Here is a 22,452-nt window from a genome sequence, read left to right as displayed (position 1 = left end):
ATTTCAGATTGCGTGGTTTACCCATTATTTCATGAGTGATACATTTCATTAGTCTCCGCATACCTTCACCTTTCCATTCTAACAGACATTCTACGTCAGCATTATCTGCGGAATAGTTACTGTGCATAAAATCGCATGATGGTCATAATTTGGCCATTCAGTGTATATCTATGAGTGGCGGGGAAGAAGAACTGCTCTATCTATACTGATAATGATGTCCAAGGTGCTGGAAAAATAGGGCATCATGGAGCAAGATGGGCTGGTTCATTCTATACGCTTGAGACCCAGTGAACGACAGATTCAAAATACTAGTATGCATATAATGCAGGAAATATGTAAATTAGTGTTTTCCACTGAAAACTTTACAGAAATGTATAAACTCACTGGCAGTGAATGAAGCATGATGCTGGGTATTCACTGGACAATATATTGTTCGTATAGTTGACGTACAATATATCTTTCAGTGCATTGGCTCACAATATATTTGTGAACGAAATCTTTCACAGAAATATCGCATCGACGTGTAGCTCAGCAGATGCGACATCTGAAAGATATATTGTTCATATCTGCGTTTGTGTACAGCCGACGGACCAACCCATATGCTGGCAGCAGGAACCAGCGACAATGACATCACAACTGGGCAAGCATATTTAATTGACCACCCAGTTGTGATGTCAGGCCAGACATATTGTGCAGCCGATTGGTTCGATTACCAATATTGGTCGCACGGTCCGTCGGCCAAGGGCGCACCCCCACATTCCTGTTCGTAAACTGAAATAGATCTCTCTTTTGGAATCTGGATTACCATTAAAAGTAGGATAATGCTAGAAAGCTAGTGCATAGCAACACAAATCTATAGTATAATAATGATGTGCGGCAAAATAAATGGCTGTTGATTAAGTACAATACTTACCAAGGTTGCTCTACAAATTGAATATAGTTTATAGGCAGAGAACTCTTTAACATCTAGATAGGTAGCCTACCTGAGTTGCATCCATATTTGCCACATGGTCAAACGTAAAAATTTTCGGCTCAGGTTTAGAATGCAAACGAATTGTGTTGGAAGACAGAACCGAGAGACACAGTCCCTGATCCCCATCACTGGCAACGAGACTTCCGTCTACAGGTGGACGAATTCTCACAAAGACTTTTATTGCATCACCTTCAGGACTGTGTAGAGAAATAGAAAAATGGAGGTGGACTTATCAAGCATATCACCTTACCATATACACTGTAAAATAAAAAACATATCAGGTACAGCGCGACTGAGTACAGGAGCCAGAGACAGCCAATGAACGGTTCTCACTGTTTACTTCAATGGTGAGAACCGTTCATTGGCTGAGAGGTGTAGGGCTCGTCTCTCTCAGCGGCGGGGTTTCAATGGTGTTATCCCGCCGCTAAGCTCTCATTCGCAAGTACCGTCCTTCTAGTACGTGGGTTCGCACTATTCGTTTATTTTTAAATTTTGCCAAGTCTGGGGATGCCTACTTTGGACCGAAGAGGAGCCGAACTTCGCATAGGAGACGGTGAGTATGGATATTCTTTCACAGGTACCCTATGGATATTCTACTGGAGAAGGTGACCGATGGCTACAGTGATACATAGGTTTGTATGTGTACATGTATGTTTAATAAACTTATACTTTGTACAGTGTGGGTGTCCTGTGTTTATTTTAATATTGCTTTTGCAGTGGAACTACAGGTACCAGTGGGCCTGTAATACCCCAAATGCAGGTACTTGTGGTTCTCAAAGTACCAGCATGCGGGGGAGGTTTGCTGGGACCTGCAGTACCACAGCAAAAGATATTTGAAAAGCACTACACAATCAACCCAGCACACACTGCCCAGGGGTGCCGGGAATAGCCCCGGGCTATCAGCCTAGGGTGCCCTGGATAGGTGGACCCCAAGTCCCCAGGGATCCCCGGCCTGGGCTGATTAGCCGTCAGGGTTAATGCTTCGGCTGGGGGATCCGGTGAAAGGGCTCCCCTGGCTGTGGCATTAGCCCCCCCTAGAAAAAGTCCGGTGCTGGTTCCGAATAATAGAGGGGACCCTACAAACTTTTTTCCCCCTGTATTTCTAGAACCAGACCAGAGCCCAGTGCTGGTTTCACAAAGTACGGGGGACCCCTACGTCATTTGTCCCCCGTATTTTGGCAACCAGGGCCATTTCTGACTAGCTCGGGCTGGTTGTGCTTAAGTACAGGGGACCCCTATGTTGTTTGCCCCCTGTATTTAACCACAACCAGCACTGGGTCACTAAAAGCCCGAGGCTGGTTGCTCACCTTTTTTTTTTACACAGGTCTCTAATCCCATCCGTGCTCTGTGTCAATGACAGAGATGCATGTAGCTCCTGGTCCGTGCATGCATCTGTGTCATTTAAATACACAGCAGCACAGACGGGTCTCACTGACCCAGTCTGTGCTTCTGGGTCAATGATACAGATGCATCAATCTCCCTGGTCCGTGCTACATGCATCGCTATCGTGCATGATGTGCACAAACACCGTACGATGTCACATCGTACACGATAGGTCGAAATCTCACTACAGGTTCATCTGATTTACGATGTTGATTCACGACGCCGGGGACGCACATCAGCATCATAATCATCTAGAAAACACTTTTGTACACGACTGGTCGTTACGAATGATCGACATAGGCCATATCGTGTATAAAATATATATATATATATAAAAAAAATAAAAATCGCACAGTGTACGGGCCCCATTAGTCTTTGAAGGGTGTATCTACAGATGCACCCAGTTACATTGTGGCTGATCACACCATGCAATTCCCCGCAACTGCATACGCCACCCACTGCGACCTTCATTTAACTATAGCATCAATGATTTGTGTATACAACCCCACAGTATAATCTTGCAATGAAGACGTTACAGCTATTTACCTTGATAAACATGTAGCAACATCAACTGGGTCACCTACAAAAAAAACAAAGAAAATTTATAAATATTTACAATCAAATCTATATTGTAGATAACAAGGAAACCACAATAATATATGCAGGGTATAAAGAACATTTTTAACAGAAAGGCAGCTACAGAGTTAAAGGTGACAGCACATCAGGCCTCCATCACACCATGACTGCGGCATATACTGCATCACACAATAATAAGGATAGCTACAGGAATTACATTATGTAAGGCACAAGTACTACAGAGAGCAGTATGTCTCCCCATCAACAGCCAGCTATCTCTGACAGCAGCTATTAGTCACAGGGCCACAATGCGTGGCATATACACATACCCTTAGTGCCCGGTGCCATAGTTATTGCCCTTCAGCGGCTTTTATCCCCGATATAAGGTTTCTCCTGTCAGCTCCGTCCACAACCAAAATGGCGGAAACTTCAAATTTGGCGCTTTAAGCGGAGGTAACATTCAGTAGCTGTCACACCCACTTACGAAGGCGAAGCTGCTCCGGGCCAATTGGTGCACAGAAGCTTTGAGGCTATCTCGGCCATCTTTGTGTTGGTCACTGCAATGCCAAGATGTGACCCGTCTGAGCCGCCGTCTTCTTATTGGGGGTGTTGTTTACTTTTAGGTTCACCGCGAGGCATTGTGGGCGTGTGAGCTGGGGTCACTATTCTGAAGGTAAGGTAAGTTATTATATTCCACATCCCATCACTGTGTGTTTCCATCATGTAGTACTCTCTCGTCGGGGACAGTTTGTCCTTGTGTGCCGTACAATATCACTCCACGTGTTACTTTGTTTAATGCATTGATTGCCTACCCTCCAGGAACATGACCCGTTCCATTAAGGCCCCCATACATCAGAGATTGATTGCAGCAATCTTGCAATTTGCAATCGATTGTGTATAAAAATATTTCCCTTTTTCAATCGATTGCAGAATTGCTACAATCGATTGAAAAAGTGAAAATATTTTTATACACAATTGATTGCAAATTGCACGATTGCTGCAATCAATCTCTGATGTATGGGGGCCTTTAGGTACAAAACACTCTGCTCCTGGACTTCCCAGCTAATGTATGATTGCAGTCACCTGTGTCGAACTAGGTAATTGATGAGAGAGGTGTTTCAGCACAGGTGGTTGTAATCATAAATTAAGTGGGAAGTCCAGGAGCAGAGCATTTTGTACCTAATGGAGGGTCTGATTGATTGCACATTTCCACCAGTACACCTTTGAGATCTGGACAGTGGCGCGTTGCTGGTCGTTGTCATGAGCAACTTGTTTAAATAATTTTTTTTTTTTTTTGTAATATTGTTTTAAGAGTGAGATGTATCAAACATTCGAGAGAGTAGTGAAGTCACCCGTAGCAACCAATCAGCTTCTAGCTGTCCTTATCTAATACGGGGAGTTGTATGGCCCGGAGTTAGCGCCATAAGTGGTATCAGTGCACATTATGTGTGCTGATACCGCTTCTCTCCCATGTATTAAAATGGGATTTGGTGGTAAATGACAGGGGCGCTGCTATCTGCAAGAAAGCGTGTCGATGTGCCACCCAATGTATGAACGGTCAGTGGTACTGACCGTTCCGACAGCTGCATCTGTCGTTCCCCTATCACTACAGTGGGGTCAGCACTGTCCTTGCTGTGGCGGTTGCTGGTCTGTGCTGCACACCAGATCTTGCGATAGTTGAGAGACGTCAAGCATGCCCAGTGGAACCAGCTGGGAGGGAGACTCAGCTCTAGGCTGATGCGCTGTGTGCTCTGGAGGGGTGAGTTTTCACTCCTCCACTCTGGCTCATGAGAAGTTAATACATCTCATTGGTACTGCTTCCTGCTTTGCCTCAGTAAAGAGGGGAAGCAGGAAGAGTTATAGCGGCGCGATGCCTGCCGCTATAATGCATCTCCCCAACAGTATACAGTGACAAAAGCTGTTTGGTTACTATGGGAAACTTTATCTCTTTCAAAGGCTTGATATATCTCCCCATAAACCTGAAAGGCACCATAGCATTGGAAAACAGCTGCATTCATCATGAAACAGCGTTTGTACTTTGCTTATTTGCCTCAGGTGATCACACTTGTACTATTAATACCACATAGGATTTATGCAAATATTTGTGGCTACCTTGACAAAATTATCTCCTTGTGATTTCTTTCTGTGAGGGATCTTACAACACATGAGTGAAAGAAAGTATAGGCAATACATAGGGTTTGATTTTGAGTTGAACACAGCAGAACCATGTATGTGTCTTGTGCTGTAGTTACATCTGTGACTTTATGCTAATTATTATTATCATTTATTTATATGGCGCCACAAGTGTTCTGCAGCGCCTTACAAAGTACATAAACAAATAAGTAACCAGCTACTTACAATACAGTACAAAGCAGGACATGGACACTGCTAGTAAACATAGCTATATTAGCGACTTTTACACCCACATAAGCAGCCAAGTGTTAGTTGCCCTAGTGGGGAGTGAGAGATAAATGAAAATACAGTAGAGAAAAGCACAAGAGGGTAGAGGGCCCGCTCGTAAGAGTTTAAACCACTACTAGTGCTACTACTAGTGCTAATACCACTACAAACCCTTCTCTGGTGTACAGCTGTGTGTCTGAATGAACCAGGACTAAGATGCCTACTTTCAGCATTTTTAGATGCTGAAATACCAGTTGGTGCATCTTTAGATGCATCCGTCGGTCGCACCATCCAAACTTGCACCAGTCCCATGCTAGGTGTAGATTCTCCTTTGCCTCCAATATGAGCAATTGAGCATCTGAGTTTGCAACCACTTCAGTGACACTCCCATAACACGCCAATAAGACTATACATCTCTGAGAGTCTGAATAGGCTCCTCCTACTCACACAGGAATACCCAATACATTTCTGAGACCTTGTGTCTCAATCGGTCCTGCACCTTTGTACACAAACACTGTAAGATGCATGCGTTGAGTGACATACACTTGTGTAGATGACAAACAACCTTTTGCGTGAATATTGGCATAGCATCCTTCTTAGAATCAAGACCATAGTGTAGAAGGCCTTATTCACATTCATATACTTTGCGCTCATACCAATTAGGTGAGAAGGGGGCAAATTGCTATTGCAATGGCATAGAAACACTGCCAATGGCAAGACAATTCACCACCCTCGCAAGTCTATCTTACCCCGGACTTGCACATTTTTTAAAATATGTGAGTCCGGAGGTACCGTAAGTGCGGCATACCGCATGGCCGACAGTCTCAATCCCGACACTACAATCCCGGCAGGGCATTTAACATAGGAGTCAAAATACCGACGCCTATGTTATTCCCGACGCCGGGACCCCAACAGGATGCCTGACCTATCGTCCAGCGGCGGAGGTAAGTAGCGATGTAGCCGGGGATGGGGGGTTAGGATTAGGCACTAGGGGGGAGGTTAGAGTTAGGCACCCTTCCCCCCCCGGGAGGATTAGGTTTAGGGTGCGGGGAGCAAGGGTTATGTTATGGCACTAACGGGGGAAGGTTAGGGTTAGGCAACCCTAAAGGAAGGTTGGGGGGGGGGGAGATGGGAGGGTTGGATTACATACGTCCGCTGTCGGGATTTCCTCCGCGTCGGGCTATCGCTTTCGGGATTTGAACCGGCGGCTACACAGCCGCCAGCATTTCAATCCCATTCCTACTAAAACAAAGGGATCATTAACACATTCTTTATCTTGTTGAATGCAGAAACGCCTTTGGATTAGTTCTCTCCATATTAAAGAAAAAGGATGGAATAATAGTGTATCTCTGTTTCATAATGAAATGATAGCATAAAAGCATCACATAATAACAATTGTTAACTGATTATTAAAGAGCCTACCAGATCCGGAGTTCTATAAGAATGTCCATATACCACAGTACTAGTCTCAGATGTGTTGTTTTTGCAGATACAACTTCTGATCATAGAACTGCAACAATCAGGATGAATTTGTTTCAGTAATCTTCAGAATATTTGTCAATATGAACTAGGACTGCTATCCTATGTTTTGTCTATGTTTTCTTTTATTTATTGGAAGATTAATCAAAGGAAGAAATCGCAAGGACACTATTTTGTCAAGATAGCAGTATGTATTTTCACAAAAGCTGGGCCTGATTCAGAGCCGAACGCTCTGACCAGAGCGCTCGCTCTGAATCAGTGCCCTCCTACCTGAAAATGGAGCGGCCTCCTGGCCGCTCGCATAGCTGTGGGTGACCACCCACAGCATATGCGAGCGGCCGAAAAGATGGTCGCGATGGTCAAGACCATCGCGACCATCGGGCTTGCGACGAGACCCTGCAGTAGGGTCTCGCTGCCGCAAGCCAACGAGTGATTTTGGCTCCTCCGTCTGGCAGCCACGCCCACCAAAGGGGGCATGCTGTCAATCAACATCGACAGCACGCCCCCTTTGGTGCGAGACCCGGAGCGACGGAGAGCCCGTCGCTATCCGGGTCTCGCGTATGCGCACGACTGAGCTCCCTCCGTCGTGCGCATGCGCAGTGGGGCAACATCGACCCGCTTGCGAGCGTCCTGCACTCGTGAGCGGGTCTGAATGACCCCCTCTATGCGGTATTAAGGTTCTTTTCAGTTATAGTGACCTTTCCTATGTAATTATGCTGGCTGCTACTCTTGCATTGTGCTTTTGTTTGTCTATCCTATTATTGTATTGATTACATACTGTAGTATTGTCAATAAAAAGTCTTTGTTTAACAAAAAGTAATTTACAATAAACTGATAATATATACAGTACATCCTACGTGCATTTTATAAAGTTGGTCCCATTGACTTTATATATGGTATAATGTCGGCCACAATCATTGAATTGTTGTGGACACTTTGGGGTTCTGTAATACAGTAGGTTCAGAGATTATGGAAATGGCAAGATTTCAGTGAGTTTGCTGCTAAATTTAAAGCTGCAATCAGTTATAGGGCTGGTTTTGCCTTATAACTGATTGCCACTTGAAATTTAGCTGCAAGCTCACCAAAATCCTACCGGTTACATAATCTCGGGACCTATTACATAAACTCTTATATCTCATTGCTATGCAGGATATGTAGAGCAGTGTTTTAAAACACCAGTCCTTAGGGTCCCTTAATAGTGCATGTTTTATGCTGGGTACACACTTAGCCGACCAGCCGTCCCGCCGACCAGGTGGCCGATTTGGTAAGCTATACATACCTATCAATCGGCTGCTCGATATGTCTCGCAGGATATCACAACTGGGCAGCCCAGTTGTGATGTCGTTGTTGGCGGTTCCTGCAGCCAGTGTACGGATCACCCATACACACAGGCAGATGGACCGATATATCTGCAAGCTGTGCTGCAGAGCCAACCTGATATGTCTGTGAATGACGTTGTTCACAGATATATCATCTGTTAACACATACAGATGCATTTAGCGATATATCTTTCGTATGTTGAATGACATAACGCATAGTGTGTGCCCAGCTTTACAGATTTCCGCAGTATCACAAGTGCAATAATCAGCTCAACATGTGGGTCTTTTAAATGTGTCAGCCTTTGATCTCTCATCCTAAAGTTGCCTATCCACTAGAAGACAGGCAAAAGACTGCACGATTACGACATTGTAATCGTGCAGTCATTTGTCAGTCTGTGATGTGCCTACACTGAGCGAGCAGTCGCTCAGTGTGGGCACAATCAATCATCTGCAAACATGTTGACCAGCATGTTTGCACGATGATAGATGTCTAAAGGTGCCTATCCACTAAACGATTAAAATGAGCGATTAAACGATATCGATATCATTCGATTGTTCGATAATCGTTTGAAAATTGTTTGCAGATTGTTTAAAATTGGTCTTTTAGACATCTATCATTGTGCAAACATGCTGGTCAACCTGACGATAACGTAAGGTTCAGCATGCTTGCAGAAGATTGATTGTGCCTACACTGAACGACTGCTCGTTCAGTGTAGGCACATAACAGACTGACAAATGACTGCACGATTACAATGTGGATAAGCACCTTTTAAAGTCCAATTTTTTTAAACAATCTGCAAACGATGATCAAACTTTATCGTTCAATCGCTCATTTTAATCGTCTAGTGGATAGGCACCTTAACACTCTGGGCCTGATTCAGAGCCGCGCACACGATGTGTATGCAAATCGCGTAGGCAGTGCTACCGCACAGCAATGCATTAGCCCGCCCAGTATTTCTTAGAGAGCGATCACATAGTGTATGCAGACACCCACCAGCCTGTCTTAAGACTCCCACTTGTGCACGTCATGTCCAGGAAGTGTATGCAACCATCAGGTAACATCGGATGTGATTGCAGCGCTTGAGGTTGACCATACCCTTCCGCAAGCACTTCATTGAAAAAACAAGCCAGGTGACTATGATGCTGTCTTTTAATTATGCACACCTCTAAACGCCATTGAGATGCTCAGGCACGCCTGCCTTTGCACCTCCACTCCCACGTTTTTAATGGCCAGCCCCTGTCACCACCTACAAACGGCTTCTCCTGTCACGCACTCTGCTGGGTTGTCTATGTGCAACGAGCGAATGTATTGTGAACTTTCGCTAAGGTATGCGCACACGTACTGCAATGCATACGCATGTGCACAATGCATACACAATGCATACCATCGGCAACAGCGAGAGTATACTTCTTAGCAAGCGGGTCTGAATCAGGCCCTCTGTCCCATGCTCACTACCTACCCCATTTGTGTCACCCCTGTCTGTCTACCCCTACCCCTTCGATTGTAAGCTGTCACGAGCAGGGCCCTCTTCTCCCATGTGCTTTTACATTTTCCTGCGTTTACATCGGTACCACTGACGGACGTCGGCCCCTCACGCACAATTTACACCGGGTCTGACCAGGCACAGAAAATGCAAGTCTCATCTCTCACAGTGAGTACTCCAGCTCCGTATGCAATCGCAGTGGCTACTTTATGCACGATGCACGCCCATGCAACAGACACTCCTGCATTTCTATGACCACTCCCCCATCACCACCCCCAAACACTCACAGCCTGTCAATCACTTTGCGATGCATTCCTCTGCGCGTGCAAAATCGCAATGTGACCGCAATGTACGTGCAGAGTGGTTTATACGAATGCGCAGTTGTGTACAATCGACCGATGTGCATACGTAATTGCCGCTCTAAAATTGAGAAGGACAGCCCTGATTCAGAGCGAGCTCTCTGTCAGAGCGTCCGGCTCTGAATCAGGGCCTCAGCTCTATCAGGCCCTATGTGTCTTAGAGGCAATGGGATGTAAGATATGGTTATCTGGGAGGTAAGATGCTCCTCCTTTAGGGTGTTTCTTTCCATAATAATGATTATGTATGCCTTTAAAACTGCTGCAGTTGTCTGTGAGTAAGTTGGCTCCATTCATTGTGACCTGGGATGTAAGTGCATCCTGATATGGGGCCTCTTGTTGCATGTATCATATGCCTTTCTCAAAAATGAAAGGCAGTGATTAGCCAACATGCATAGGAACGCGTGACAGCCGAATGTGCCTCTTTCCGTAAAATACTTTGTATCTATTTCCCCTTTTCCACCAAAATTCCAGAGTCTGACTCGGGATATGGAACACGGTTCCAAGCCAAGTCAGACCTGGGATTTACCCTATTTTCACTGCACCCGGGTGCAGTATCGGAGCTCGGCAATGATGTCATCACCAAGCACCAGAAACTCTGTCTCTCTCCTGGACACCAGACTGGCGACCAGGGGAGTGGAACCTTCCTGAGGGGGGAGGCTGTCTGGGGAGGGAGAGATTACAGCCTGCACGTATGAAGCAGGGATGGGGTAAAAACCAGAACAGTTCGAACCATACAGGGAGGCTGTAATCCTTCTCTCCCTGGTGACATCTGTCACAGACAGCTTCTGAATGACACACAATCACCGTGCTGGAAACTGGTCTCGGGTCGGAAGACACGGGTTACCGGCTTCCACTGAGCCTGACCAGGTTTTACCCACGTAAAACCCTGCTCAAGACCTGGTAAGAAATACCGGGTCAATCAACCCGGGATTCTTTCCTAGGACCCTTTTCCACTGAGCCGCTACCCGGGTTGACACTGCAAAAACCCGGGTATTTTGGCCAGTGGATAAGGGGTATAGTTTTCCCTTAAAACACTTGTAGTTCCCACTACGGCCCTAACTGTGTGGAGTTTGTATATTCTCCCTGTGCTTGCGTGGGTTTCCTGCGGGTGCTCCGGTTTCCTCCCACTCTCCAAAAATATACTGGTTGGTTAATTGACTCCAAACTAATTAACCCTAGTGTGTGAGTATGTGGTAGGGAACATAGATTGTAAGCTCCTCTGGGGCAGGGACTGATGTGAATGGTCAAATATGCTCTGTAAAGCGCTTCGGAATATGTGTGCGCTATATAAATAAGTGGTAATAAATAAATAGTGTGACGACTCTGGGGATGCAGTAAAATTCTGATATAGAGCCTCTTTCCATATTTCCGGGGCATAGCTTAAGTGCGAAGATGGATCGACCATGATTTTGGACAATAAGGGGTAAATTTACTAAAGAGACAGTTTTTAGAAGTGGAGATGTTGCCCATAGCAACCAATCAGATTCTAGCTATTATCTTCTAGAAGGTGCTAGTTAAATGTTAAGTAGAACCTGATTGGTTACTATGGGCAACATCTCCACTTCTAAAAACTCACTTTAGTAAATACACCCCTACGAGTTGTCACAGTAATAGCGCTTTTAAGGGATATGTAATCATTATTATGGAAAGAAGCACCCTAAAGGAGCATCTTGCATCCCACATAACTATATCTGACATCCCATTGCCTCTCAGACACAGACAATAAACAGTGGTTATACATACATTTAGGGTGGAATCCACTTGTGGGCGGGATATTTAAAAAAAACCTGCAGCCGCGGGTTTTGCTATTCAATTAGATGACTGAAAATGGGACGCAGTGATTTCTATAGAAATTGCCACGTATTTTTTCTCTCACCTCTAGAGCAATTCTGATTTTTCCTAAATCATTAATTTTAGGAACAATCAGCGGGATTTGCTCTGGGACCTCGGCGGCACCTTACCTGGGGACTAATTAAGCAAGTGGAAGTTTCCAATTAACCTAATTAGTCCTTACTTACTCTTTTTCCGAAACTGTGTCTTCTCCCTTCAGCGTCGGGAGCTGGGTCTTCTGCAGCAGGGTGAGTGTGTGTGTGTGAGTGTTTGCTAGTGTGTGTGTGTATAGCTGGCGCTGGGAGAACTACATCTCCCAGCAGCCCCGGGGCTCCCAGCAGCACCCTCCCCAGTGACAAGATGGGGGGAGACCACCAGGAGCCGCGGAGCCCCTGGATAGGTGAGTATTTTTTTTTTTTTTTTTTACGTGGCGTGGGGTTTTCAGCTCTGAAAACCCAATGACAACTTTTTTTTCATTAGATACTGCAAGTATCTGTAGCACGCATACCCAGGATAATCCATATTTGAGCGCAAGGTTTTTTACCTCGCTAAACCTAGCTTCCAATTGAATATGCCCTTTAGACTCCTGTCATCCTTTCACACACACATCTGACATACCCATTACAATCGTCCCTTCCAGACCCATCCAGGTCAATCACATACAATAGATGCCTGCACAACACAGGTGAGCACTTGGTACTATCCCATCATACCATACCAAGTTTCCACAAGATTGGATATCTCGAGTATCCAGCAGCTCCCATACCATTAAGGCAGATCTAATTGAATGCTAATCATAAACCCACAAATCAAGCTGATTTAAATGCCAGCATTACCTATTTTTACAATATGATCGTCTTTTTCATATTTCCACTTCATTTAGAAATGTAATAAGCATTTAATTAGTTACGTAGCTATAACCCCCATGGGAGCCAACTTTCTGAAATTATTGGGGTTGCTCACATTACATCCACTATTTCAGAGGTTCCCAAACTCCACCATTACAGTCCAGGTTTTAAGGATATCCATGCGTGAGCACAGGTGACTTAATTAGCACCTCAGTTTGGTTTAACCATTTGGCCTCAAGCAAGTTTTTAGCATCCTTAAAACCTGGACTGTAATGGCGGAGTTTGGGAACCTCTGCACTATATGATTCAAAAATGCTAAGCATAGGACTGCAGGAAGCAATAATACTGGGGGTGCACCTGCTGAGCTGGCTCCAACAATAACCATGCCTGTAGCTCTAGTTTAATGCAGTTAGACAATAAGTGGGTAAAGCAAAAACAAAAGCTTCTTACACTAGGAAAAGGTGTATTGTTAGTATGGTATATCAAAGCCATTATGTAGAACTTATTTGATGGGTTACCATTAGTGAAACAAATGTAGTGTCATCTCATTTTAATATACTTTGTATAGGTCTTTATGTCTCAATGCTTGGTAAACAATAGATACTATACCTTGAATTCCATTTTCAGCCATGAGTAAAAGGAATCCAGTGTCATATGTGAAGCCTGCAGAGCCCTCTTTCCTCAGAAAATTCAAGAAGGATGTTGGATACAAAGAAGGTCCAACTGTAGATACCAAGGTATAAATGCATATTGTATATATTCAGAATTGTTATTATAAACCAAACACACCAACCCCCCAATTCATCTCTGTTTGCTATTTATACTCATTGATATTGTGATCCTAGTAGCGCATTCCAGGGCCTTCTTATGTCTAGTATTTGTAGGTTGAGATACTACCACTGTGTTTTCTCACTTTAAAATTTGATTTAAAATATGAAAAACACAGGCTATAAGTTTTAACCATTAGTAGACATCTTTGTAGCATCATAGGGCAGCAGTGTTTTTTCTTTTTTTTTTTTTTAAGTACGCCTTTCACTACACACCGTGCAAGCGGCTATATGTGATCTGACTCAATATACATGAGACTTCATTAACAGCCAGTACCAGGTGAATATTTGGTCATGAGATCTATCACTAGTAACTGGTAAGTTTATAGGCTGCAGTCTCACAAATACTTTTCATACCAATAACTAAGGCCTAAAAATACTGGAAAGGAAGCCATGGCAAGATATAAGAAAGATGTGTACCCATAAATGACCACAATGAGTCTAATATTCAGGCCTAATGAGACTGGTCATGGCACATTTTCTATATGTCCATCTGTCTATATGTATGTATGTAGGTAATATAAAAATAAGAAACTGCCCCTCCCACTCCACATCAGTGTCTGCTCACTTTCACTCAGACCTAAACTGCCTCTTAGCACTAACTGAGGAGAAAATGGTCATTGTAACATGACATCACTGGCACTCTTAATTTATAATAAAATTTTTAATAAATGTATAGTTTATAATAAAATAATAGTAATAATTATTATTTGCTGCCTGTCACCAGTTGGAGTGGGTCACTTGCATTGTAAGTTCTACCAGCCTCACTGAGGTAATTACATCATTAGGGTTTGAAACAGCTCCCAGGAAAGCAGAACAGTGGGGTAAATATTGAGAGGAGTGAGAAGAGCAAAAAAAACAACAACAAATGTGAACCTTTAGGACAGAAGAACGCATTTATGCATAGTATGTATGTACTATGGTTATACGATTACTCTTGCAGGGACTAGTAGAATGATTGGGATAACATTTTTTTTACGGGTTATACTTCAATGTTTTGCTCCTTCAGCGACAGGCGCTTCCTGTGACAGCAGATGACAGTGATGGCAGTGATAAGGAGGATGAACAGCCGGTGGTCGTAGTGCTTAAAAAGGGAGACCTTTCAGAAGAAGATGTTCTAAAAATTAAACAACAAATCAAAGAAAGTACAAAAGGTTTGTAAATTATCTGTACTTCCTTTTGGTGGTCAGTCCCAGAAGCCCTGTCCACTTACGAATCAGGTGTGGCTTGATTTGTTTTACCGTCAGACATGTATTGTAGAAGATATGCAGTCTTCCCCTATTATGCACTTTAGAGACACAAAAATATGCCAGCACCCATTTTCAAGTGCCCCAAATTTGACTGGACTATTTATTTTCACCAAAAAATACTGTTTTCTATCATTCTTCACCACTTTTACAAATATACTTCTAGATAGCATTTAACACAACTTAACAACACAAAGTACGTTTATTAGGGCTAATGGTACACATCGTAATGATTTCCAGGGTCAGTGCATCTTATTTTGGGGTACAGACTGATTCCCCCAATCTATTCAGTATTTTTCGCCTGTTATGCATTCGCCTATTTGCGTTTTCGCCTGTTCTGTAATTGAATAGGGCGAATCGCAGGGATGCGCATGCCGAAAATTTACGTCCCAAACAAGAGAATGCGACGGAAAGTACAATAGGCGACTTTTCGCAGCTAATTGAGTACGGGCCATAGTTTAAAATGAACTGGCAGAGAGTAACATACCAGCTATCAAAGCAAACAGGTGAGTTCTTTAAAAGTAATATATTGGTGTTCTCAGTTGTATTTAAAGAGAAAAAAAAAGTTAAATAAAAATACCTTATGTTTTACTAGGATGTATTTTAACAATATGAGCAGTGTATGGCTGTTAATGTAGTTAGCCAACCATCCCTAGCATCATTAGGCAGAATATATAGCTGTTTAAAAATAAATGAATAAAATAATGTTGCGCACTTATCCTTGATGGTCTAAATTCCTATGATGATGCTCATTATGCAAACCCCATGTGTCAGCGCATCTGAGCACTAGAGTGTAATCTTGTGGAAAAGTTCCTCAACCGCATTGTCGGATATGTAGAGTTTCTGCTCCTAAGAAAATTTACTTAACGTAAAACGACATAACCACATAAACAGCTATGGCAGAGTCGCACATTTCTGAACTGGTCTTGGTACTTACCCATTTATAATCCTCAGAATGTCAAAAAATAAACTTACTCTTGCAGGTTGTACAGTACCTTGGCTATAAAACATGTTCTCCTCCCCTTGGCACGTCTAACATTATTTTGTCTTACATTATTGATTCAGTATGGATTTATTAGGTATCGTTACCACTCATTAATATGAAATTTTCTATAAATGCAAATAATTATATAATTTCCAATCCCTGGTTTTAATACTAACAGTGGTTACCAATGACAACCAGCAATTTTCCAATCATTTCACAGATTCCCGATGGAGGTCTAGGCTATTACTTTTACATTAATAGAAATTGATTCTTTTTTAAAATTTTAGCCTCTTGAATGTAACTTTTGCTCTATTTTGATATATTTTTCTATCCATAACCATAGTTGCCAATCCTGTCACTGTAGAGATAGAGGGCTTCATTCAGAGGCGGCCGTACGGTCTACGACCGCACAGCCGCCTCGATGTTTGTCCAGTGCACATGCGCACGAGGGAGCCGGCTCCTTCGTGCGCATGCGTGAGACCCGCTACGACCGACAGCGCCGGTCGTATCAGGTCTCTTTCCAAAGGGGGCGAGCTGTCGATGTTGATTGACGGCTTGCCCCGTTTGGAAGGTGGGCCGGGGGGGTGGCAGCCCAAACGGAGGCGTTCCCATGGGAACGCCTGCCGTTTGGGGGAGGCCCCACTGACATCACTAGTGGTGTCAGTGGAGAGCTTCCGGCTCTGACAGAGCTGGAAGCTCTCCGGGGCTTACGACAAGTGAGACCCTACCCTAGGGTCTCGTCGTAAGCCCCGATGGTCGCGATGGTCTATGACCATCGCGACCATCACCCTAGCGGTTGTTAGAGCTGTGGGTGTAAACCCACAGCCTAACGACCGAAACAGAGGCGGCTGGTCAGGATGCAAGCGGCCGCCCAGTTTCTGAGCGACCGCTTGCATCCTCCGACCGCCTCTGAATGAGGGCCAGAGTGCTTGGAATGATTCACAGTGATAAGTTTGCACCAAACATAGCTCCCAACATTCAGTCATCCAAAATGTTCCATCTTGTCTCATCAGACCTTATAATCTTCTCCCACATCCTTTATTCCAAAATGTCGTTAAGATTTCTTGGGGAAATGTAATAGTGTCTGATTCTTAGTGATTGCAATTTTGGCCTCCAGACCATCAGATTTGTGAAAAGTGAAAGACATCTCCTGATTGCCCATCTCTAAAGGAGGTGGGTTTGCAAATTTGATCTTTTTTGTGTCAGGGAAGCTCTACGGATTGAGAGGTTTTATTCCCTTGGACTACGTCTGATCAAGAACAGTAAGTATAGCACTAAACACTACAAACAATTTGGAGGATCATTATTTTTACATAATATGACGGCACAAATTATATTAATTATGAAGGAAAAAATAGCATTAAGAAATGATAAGGGGCCACCCACTATTATTTTTATAAATTATCCTGGGGCCATATATGAGGCTTTTTAGGTAGGAGAGGGACACCAGATTTTATCTTATATTATTAAGGGCACAAGATTGTATTCTTCATTGAAAAATTTACACCACATTTTATTTATTAATCTGGTGCACCAGGTTGCATTCTTTTTATATAAAGCACATTTTTTATTTCTGTGACTTTAATTCTTGTTCCAACTTTCAAACAAACTTTACTTGTTGTAACTTTAGTAGCTGTAAGTACTTGATTGCCAATTCCTTTGATTGTGATACGGTCACATTTGGTTAACTGAGTGAACCATCTTCATTGCAGCTAAATTACCTTGTTGTGCCTAAATCGATATACCAGCAATATTTTCTGTGGTTGTTTGTGATACTCAGGGCTGATGCATCTTTCTCGTTGCATTTCCTGCTTTACATAGAATTCACATTTATCTGCTTGCACTCAAATGCTTTGTGACCTATCTTGAGACAGTTGTAACACTTGAACTTTAAATTTTTACTGTGACTGTGGTTAACTTCACCGTGCTTGCTTCCAATGCCACAGCCAGGAAGTCAAATTCTGCAACATTGCTGTAGCAATCTCTTCATCTATTTGCAATCCAGCAGACTTTGTAACTGCTTAGAATCACTTCCTCTCAATATAATCACTCATACTGATATATTTACATATATTTGTGTTAAACAATACACTTCTTAAATGTATTCTTCTCACAAGACCTCCATCTTGGTACGTTGTCTGCAGTGCTGTCCACGTGTCATTTGCTGACATTTTCCCATGTATAATAGAATACACGTGTTTCTCCACACTTACACCTATGGTACCCATGGCTTTTTCAACATCATCTGGGTTAGGATCTGCAATGGCATCTACAGTGACCTTCCACAATCTTTCACGCTTTAATTGCATTCCATTACAAACTTCATGTTGTATAATTTTCTGCACCTTTTAGCTTGGTAAACCCCATAATTGGTGTAGCTACTGTATTTATGCTATTCACAGACATAACTATGCAGCTTCAATACTGTAATCAGCTTCACTGGTGCTATACTGCACTGTAAACACTGTGTTGTCAATGCTGTGCTCCTATGTAGTCTGCACTACAGATGTACATAAGATGGCATCTGTATGCTGCTTGGGCGTTTTGATGTCTGGGGCCTGTATACTTTATATTTGTGTTCCTGGGTCCATAACCTGTTGGAAATATGTGGTTACAGGTGCGGTGGTATGGCAGTGATATATACACACCAGCAGAATGCTCCCTGCGCAATGAATAGCCCTTGTTACTTAACCAGTGGAGCGGCTTATTCACATACAATGCAGTACAGCCATACTCGCTGTTACACACTAATGGAGCGGAGTTTGAGTGGAGTTGGGGTGATATACAGCTCACCAGTGTATATAGCTATGCGGTAATGGTGCAGGATGCTGGAACAGCGGTATCATGTGTAACTCACCGGGTCTCTCTGGAGCGAAGTAGGAGACGTCCGTCTCTCAGCATGTCACTCTTACACAGTGGCAAGATGACGTTGGGCATGCACACTAGTTAGGTCGGTGGCCATCTTGGTAAGGGAATGGGGCCTTCCCTTAGAAACTAACATGGAGTCTGCGCAGTAGTACACGCCATTCTCAACACCCCCCCTCGCTACAAGTTTCTCCATATTACACGAACATTCAAATAAAGCTTTCTCGTAGCATCCTGTAAGAAAGGTAGGGTTAAACACATAAAGAAACATCAATATTTCAAATAACTTGGTATTGGTCTTATTGATACAGTAGACTTTATCAGTAAGAGTCCCCTCACTGGCAGCATGAACCATGGCGACAATCTCTTGACTCACAAACTTGGAACTGCTATCACCATCACTGTTCTTGATGTCTTTCACACTTGTGACCCTTTGATATTGCAACGTTACTTTCCCTTTTTTGGACTTCCATTCAACCCAATTGGATTGGCTTTACTTGAAGTCTTTCACACTTGCCTGGCAGTTTTTCAGCAGCTTCGCTATAGCGAGCTGCCAAAAAGATGGTCGCGATCAAGACCATCGCGACCATCGGGCTTGCGACGAGACCCTTGTGGTAGGGTCTTGTCTGCCTCAAGCCCTGGAGTGCTTTTGGCTCTATCAGAGCCAAAAGCACTCACACTGACATCATTTGTGATGTCAGTGGGGCCGGCCCCAGACGGTAGGCGTTCCAATGGGAACGCCTCCGTCTGGGCAGCAATGCCCCCGGCACGCCCACCAAAGGGGGCGTGCTGTCACTCAACATCGACAGCACGCCCCCTTTGTAGCGAGTCCCATAGCGACGGCTTGCCTGTCGCTATGCGGGTCTCGCGCATGCGCACGACGGAGCCGGCTCCCTCGTGCGCATGCGCACTGGCCCAACATCGACCCGCTTGCGAGCGCTCAGTGCTCGCGAGCGGGTCTGAATCAGGCCCAAAGAGCAATGATATTTAACAAATTACTTTCTATTACATTTTGCCCCTGCATATCAATCCTTTTTTTTCTCTACTATAGCTGTCTTTTTTTTCCATCCAACCAGAAAGTGCATATTTATAAAATGTCAGCACTATAGTTGTCCATACATAGTTTTTCCCATCTCTACATGCATGGTTTTCTGTTTTAGAAGATGACCTGCTCTAGGCAAATTCACAATTGTATAATCTTGCCTCCATTTCTTTATTGTGAAATTGACAATGCTCTAGGGGATGTAGAAAGTCTATGAAAGCTTATATATTTCCCCTGATTGGTGCTTTTTGATAACAATTTAGCAATTTTGCTTTGAATGTACAGAACTTTGATTGTTATGGAAAAAATGTACTTGACCTTTCACATAAAGGTTTATTTAGTTTGAAACACTTTTTAAATGTACACAAGTGGACTTTCATTTTGTGGCTTTTGAAGGCACCTGATTGCAACAGGGTCTATTTAGGTGCATCTACTTCAAAAGGTGTGAATTGTTTTGTAATTGGTGGTGGTAGGATCTTTATTTGTAATTTAGTCTGAAATAGCTTTACTAGCATCCTCTTAGGAAGAATTATTAAGCCTCTGATCATTTGGGTTTCTCTTAAGCAATTACTATGCTGTGTTGCCGAACACCATTTCCTTCCTAATGTACTGGAAAACTTATTTCTCCAATGATACAAATAACTGTGCTTCAACAATAACGCTTTTTCATATACACTTGTTAAATACACTAGAAGAACTCAAGAAAACTGGGAATAATTTGTCCAGGGTAATTTTTATTTGCCGCCCATAGGTTTTAAAGAGGCAATTTTATTAAAGACGTAACCCGGCGCAACAAGCAATTTAAATAAAAAACTTATGAGCTACTGTGTGTACTTGCCTACTTACCTTAAGAACTCCAGATCGTACTTTTTTAGGCCAAATCACAGGTCAAGATTTCCATTGAGTAAAAATGCCTCAATTCTGGCTCTATGTAAAGTGGCAACTGTGTGTGTGTGTGTGTGTGTGTGTGTGTGTGTGTGTGTGTATAATCTGCTGAAAACTCCTGTTTTGTAACTGTTTCACAACAAACCATATGTTGTAGAAATAAATTGTTTACTTAAACATGTACACATAGGTATAATATAAGCCTGAGCAATGTAGAAATCTGTATTAAGTGACACATTAATAAAGCCAAACAGTTTCATAGTGCTGGGGATCTTAATCATCGTCATCTGCTAGTTGCATCTGTCGTTGACCACTCGCTAATAATACCCCTTTTTTTTTTTTTTCCTTTCTGCAGCTGCACGAACATACCCATACTGCACACTGTCTTTATTAGAATGCCCCTGTCCCACCTACAGTATTCAGGCACATACCCGCTTAAGTGGCAGGATCACCGAAATATGCAGACACAGTGTTCTGGGTATGCACGGATTGATTTCACTCAAGATACTGTGTGCTGTGGCAATTGGTGTGCTCCCTCACAATCAGGCCTATATTACGTTTGTATTTTACATATGGGGTTTTTTTTTTGTTTGTTTTTTTGTTTTTTACTTCACTATACTTAGGAAGCCAGAAATTGCTCTTTGGAAACTTCAGTAGATAGGTTTGATGCAAGCAGCATTCAGCCTGTTTTGGGCTTGTGGTTGCAGCCTTGAAGCTAGATAGTAGCAATTCCTTGGAACCCATTTCGGAACTGACGTGGTCTGTTATGCAATTAGAACTGTTGTACCAGGATGCCTGCTGGGCCTCATTTGCTGCTCACTAAGATGCAGAGGATCCATTATGGCTGTTAAAATGAATTCCAGCTCCACATACTTAATTCACCTTTATCATTTGTACAGATGAGGAACCAGTACCTGCTGATGGAAAGATCATGTTCAGAAAGCCAGTAAAACGATCCACTGGTGACAAGTTTTCAGGTATAAATGCAGCTTCCAGTAAGAAAAAGAAACCGGAAGAAACCACAGAGTCAACATCTGTCAAATCCAGCCAAAAACAAGTGAGAAACAGCAGCTTACTGTCTTTTGATGAAGAAGACGAAGATTAAACCATAGCCTCCAAGATGGCTGGATTTTCATTTTATTAAATCCTTGTGACTTTCTACTTCCAAGATACCTTGTTGAAACCACTAAGAACTTCTTAAATATCTGCAATACATTTTGCTAGGTTTGATGATAAATCATTTAGAAGGGTTTATTTCCTGTTACTTGAAATTATAAATGGGTTATATGGACACACCGAAATATAAATACAGGTTCTATTTAATTAAGAGATACATTTGTAATACATTTTGTTAGAGGACGTAGAACAAAACACAAAGAAAACAAAATATGATATGTTGCCGGAGCCTGGTCTTTAGTTTGTTTCCTTTCCTTAAATGAAAAAATAACTGTATACACCTGGAAATCCATCACATGTCAGAAGTTGTTACCATAAACCACCACCACCTCCCAAGGTGAGATTAATATAAAAACTATCCTGTTAGCTGGATCTCAGTACAGCAAATGTATTCGCTAAATTACGGACAACTTGTCACTTAACAAAAAAAGAACATCTTTTCTTTACATGTTTCTTAAATGGATTTTTAAAGGAATAGATTTCATTGTTTTTTCAGTTTGTCTCCACTTCTTTAAACAGGTCTGTGTAAAGTTGAGTGGAATTAATTTTGTTTTGTTTTGTATTAGCTTTTTATGTATTTGAGCTACAGTTATAAATGAATGAATTGATAATTGTACCCTTGATGTCTTGCTGTTCTCTGGCTAAGAGCAGAGCCCTTTATACAGTGCCCCCAGTAGTAGTGTCCCTTATACAGTGCCCCCAGTTGTAGTGCTCCTTACACATAAAGACACAGGCACAAACACACACACAACACTAAATCCTCGCTCATGACGT

The 22,452-nt window shown here is 42.9% G+C and overlaps 2 protein-coding genes across 4 annotated transcripts in view; one reads left to right on the top strand and one right to left on the bottom strand.

Moving 5' to 3' along the window:
- Positions 1-3,340, bottom strand: part of KIF15 (kinesin family member 15) — a 122,395-nt gene extending 119,055 nt beyond the window's left edge. The window contains exons 1-3 of the mRNA XM_088463904.1: positions 3,262-3,340; positions 2,903-2,936; positions 984-1,170 (exon numbers count right to left, since the gene is read on the bottom strand). Coding sequence (XP_088320030.1) covers positions 984-1,170; positions 2,903-2,936; positions 3,262-3,280 — 240 coding nt within the window. The 5' untranslated portion in view covers positions 3,281-3,340. The remainder of the gene's footprint in view (positions 1-983; positions 1,171-2,902; positions 2,937-3,261) is intronic.
- A 135-nt stretch (positions 3,341-3,475) lies between these two features.
- KIAA1143 (KIAA1143 ortholog) lies at positions 3,476-22,173 on the top strand. 3 transcript variants are annotated; one of them, XM_088462891.1, is made up of 4 exons: positions 3,476-3,605; positions 13,279-13,388; positions 14,488-14,632; positions 21,402-22,173. In XM_088462891.1, exons 2-4 carry the CDS (start codon positions 13,281-13,283, stop codon positions 21,605-21,607), a joined length of 459 nt encoding a protein of 152 aa, XP_088319017.1. In that variant the 5' UTR covers positions 3,476-3,605; positions 13,279-13,280; the 3' UTR covers positions 21,608-22,173. The 3 variants fall into 3 exon arrangements, with proteins under 3 accessions (XP_088319017.1, XP_088319010.1, XP_088319026.1); XM_088462884.1 differs by having other exon boundaries at positions 3,476-3,610; XM_088462900.1 differs by lacking the exon at positions 3,476-3,605 and adding an exon at positions 8,879-9,782.
- Positions 22,174-22,452: the final 279 nt, after the last annotated feature.

Source organism: Taudactylus pleione, unplaced genomic scaffold, assembly GCF_031769625.1.
Source record: "Taudactylus pleione unplaced genomic scaffold, aTauple2 ptg000053l, whole genome shotgun sequence".
NCBI lineage: Eukaryota > Metazoa > Chordata > Amphibia > Anura > Myobatrachidae > Taudactylus > Taudactylus pleione.
This window is presented reverse-complemented; position numbering and strand designations above follow the sequence as displayed.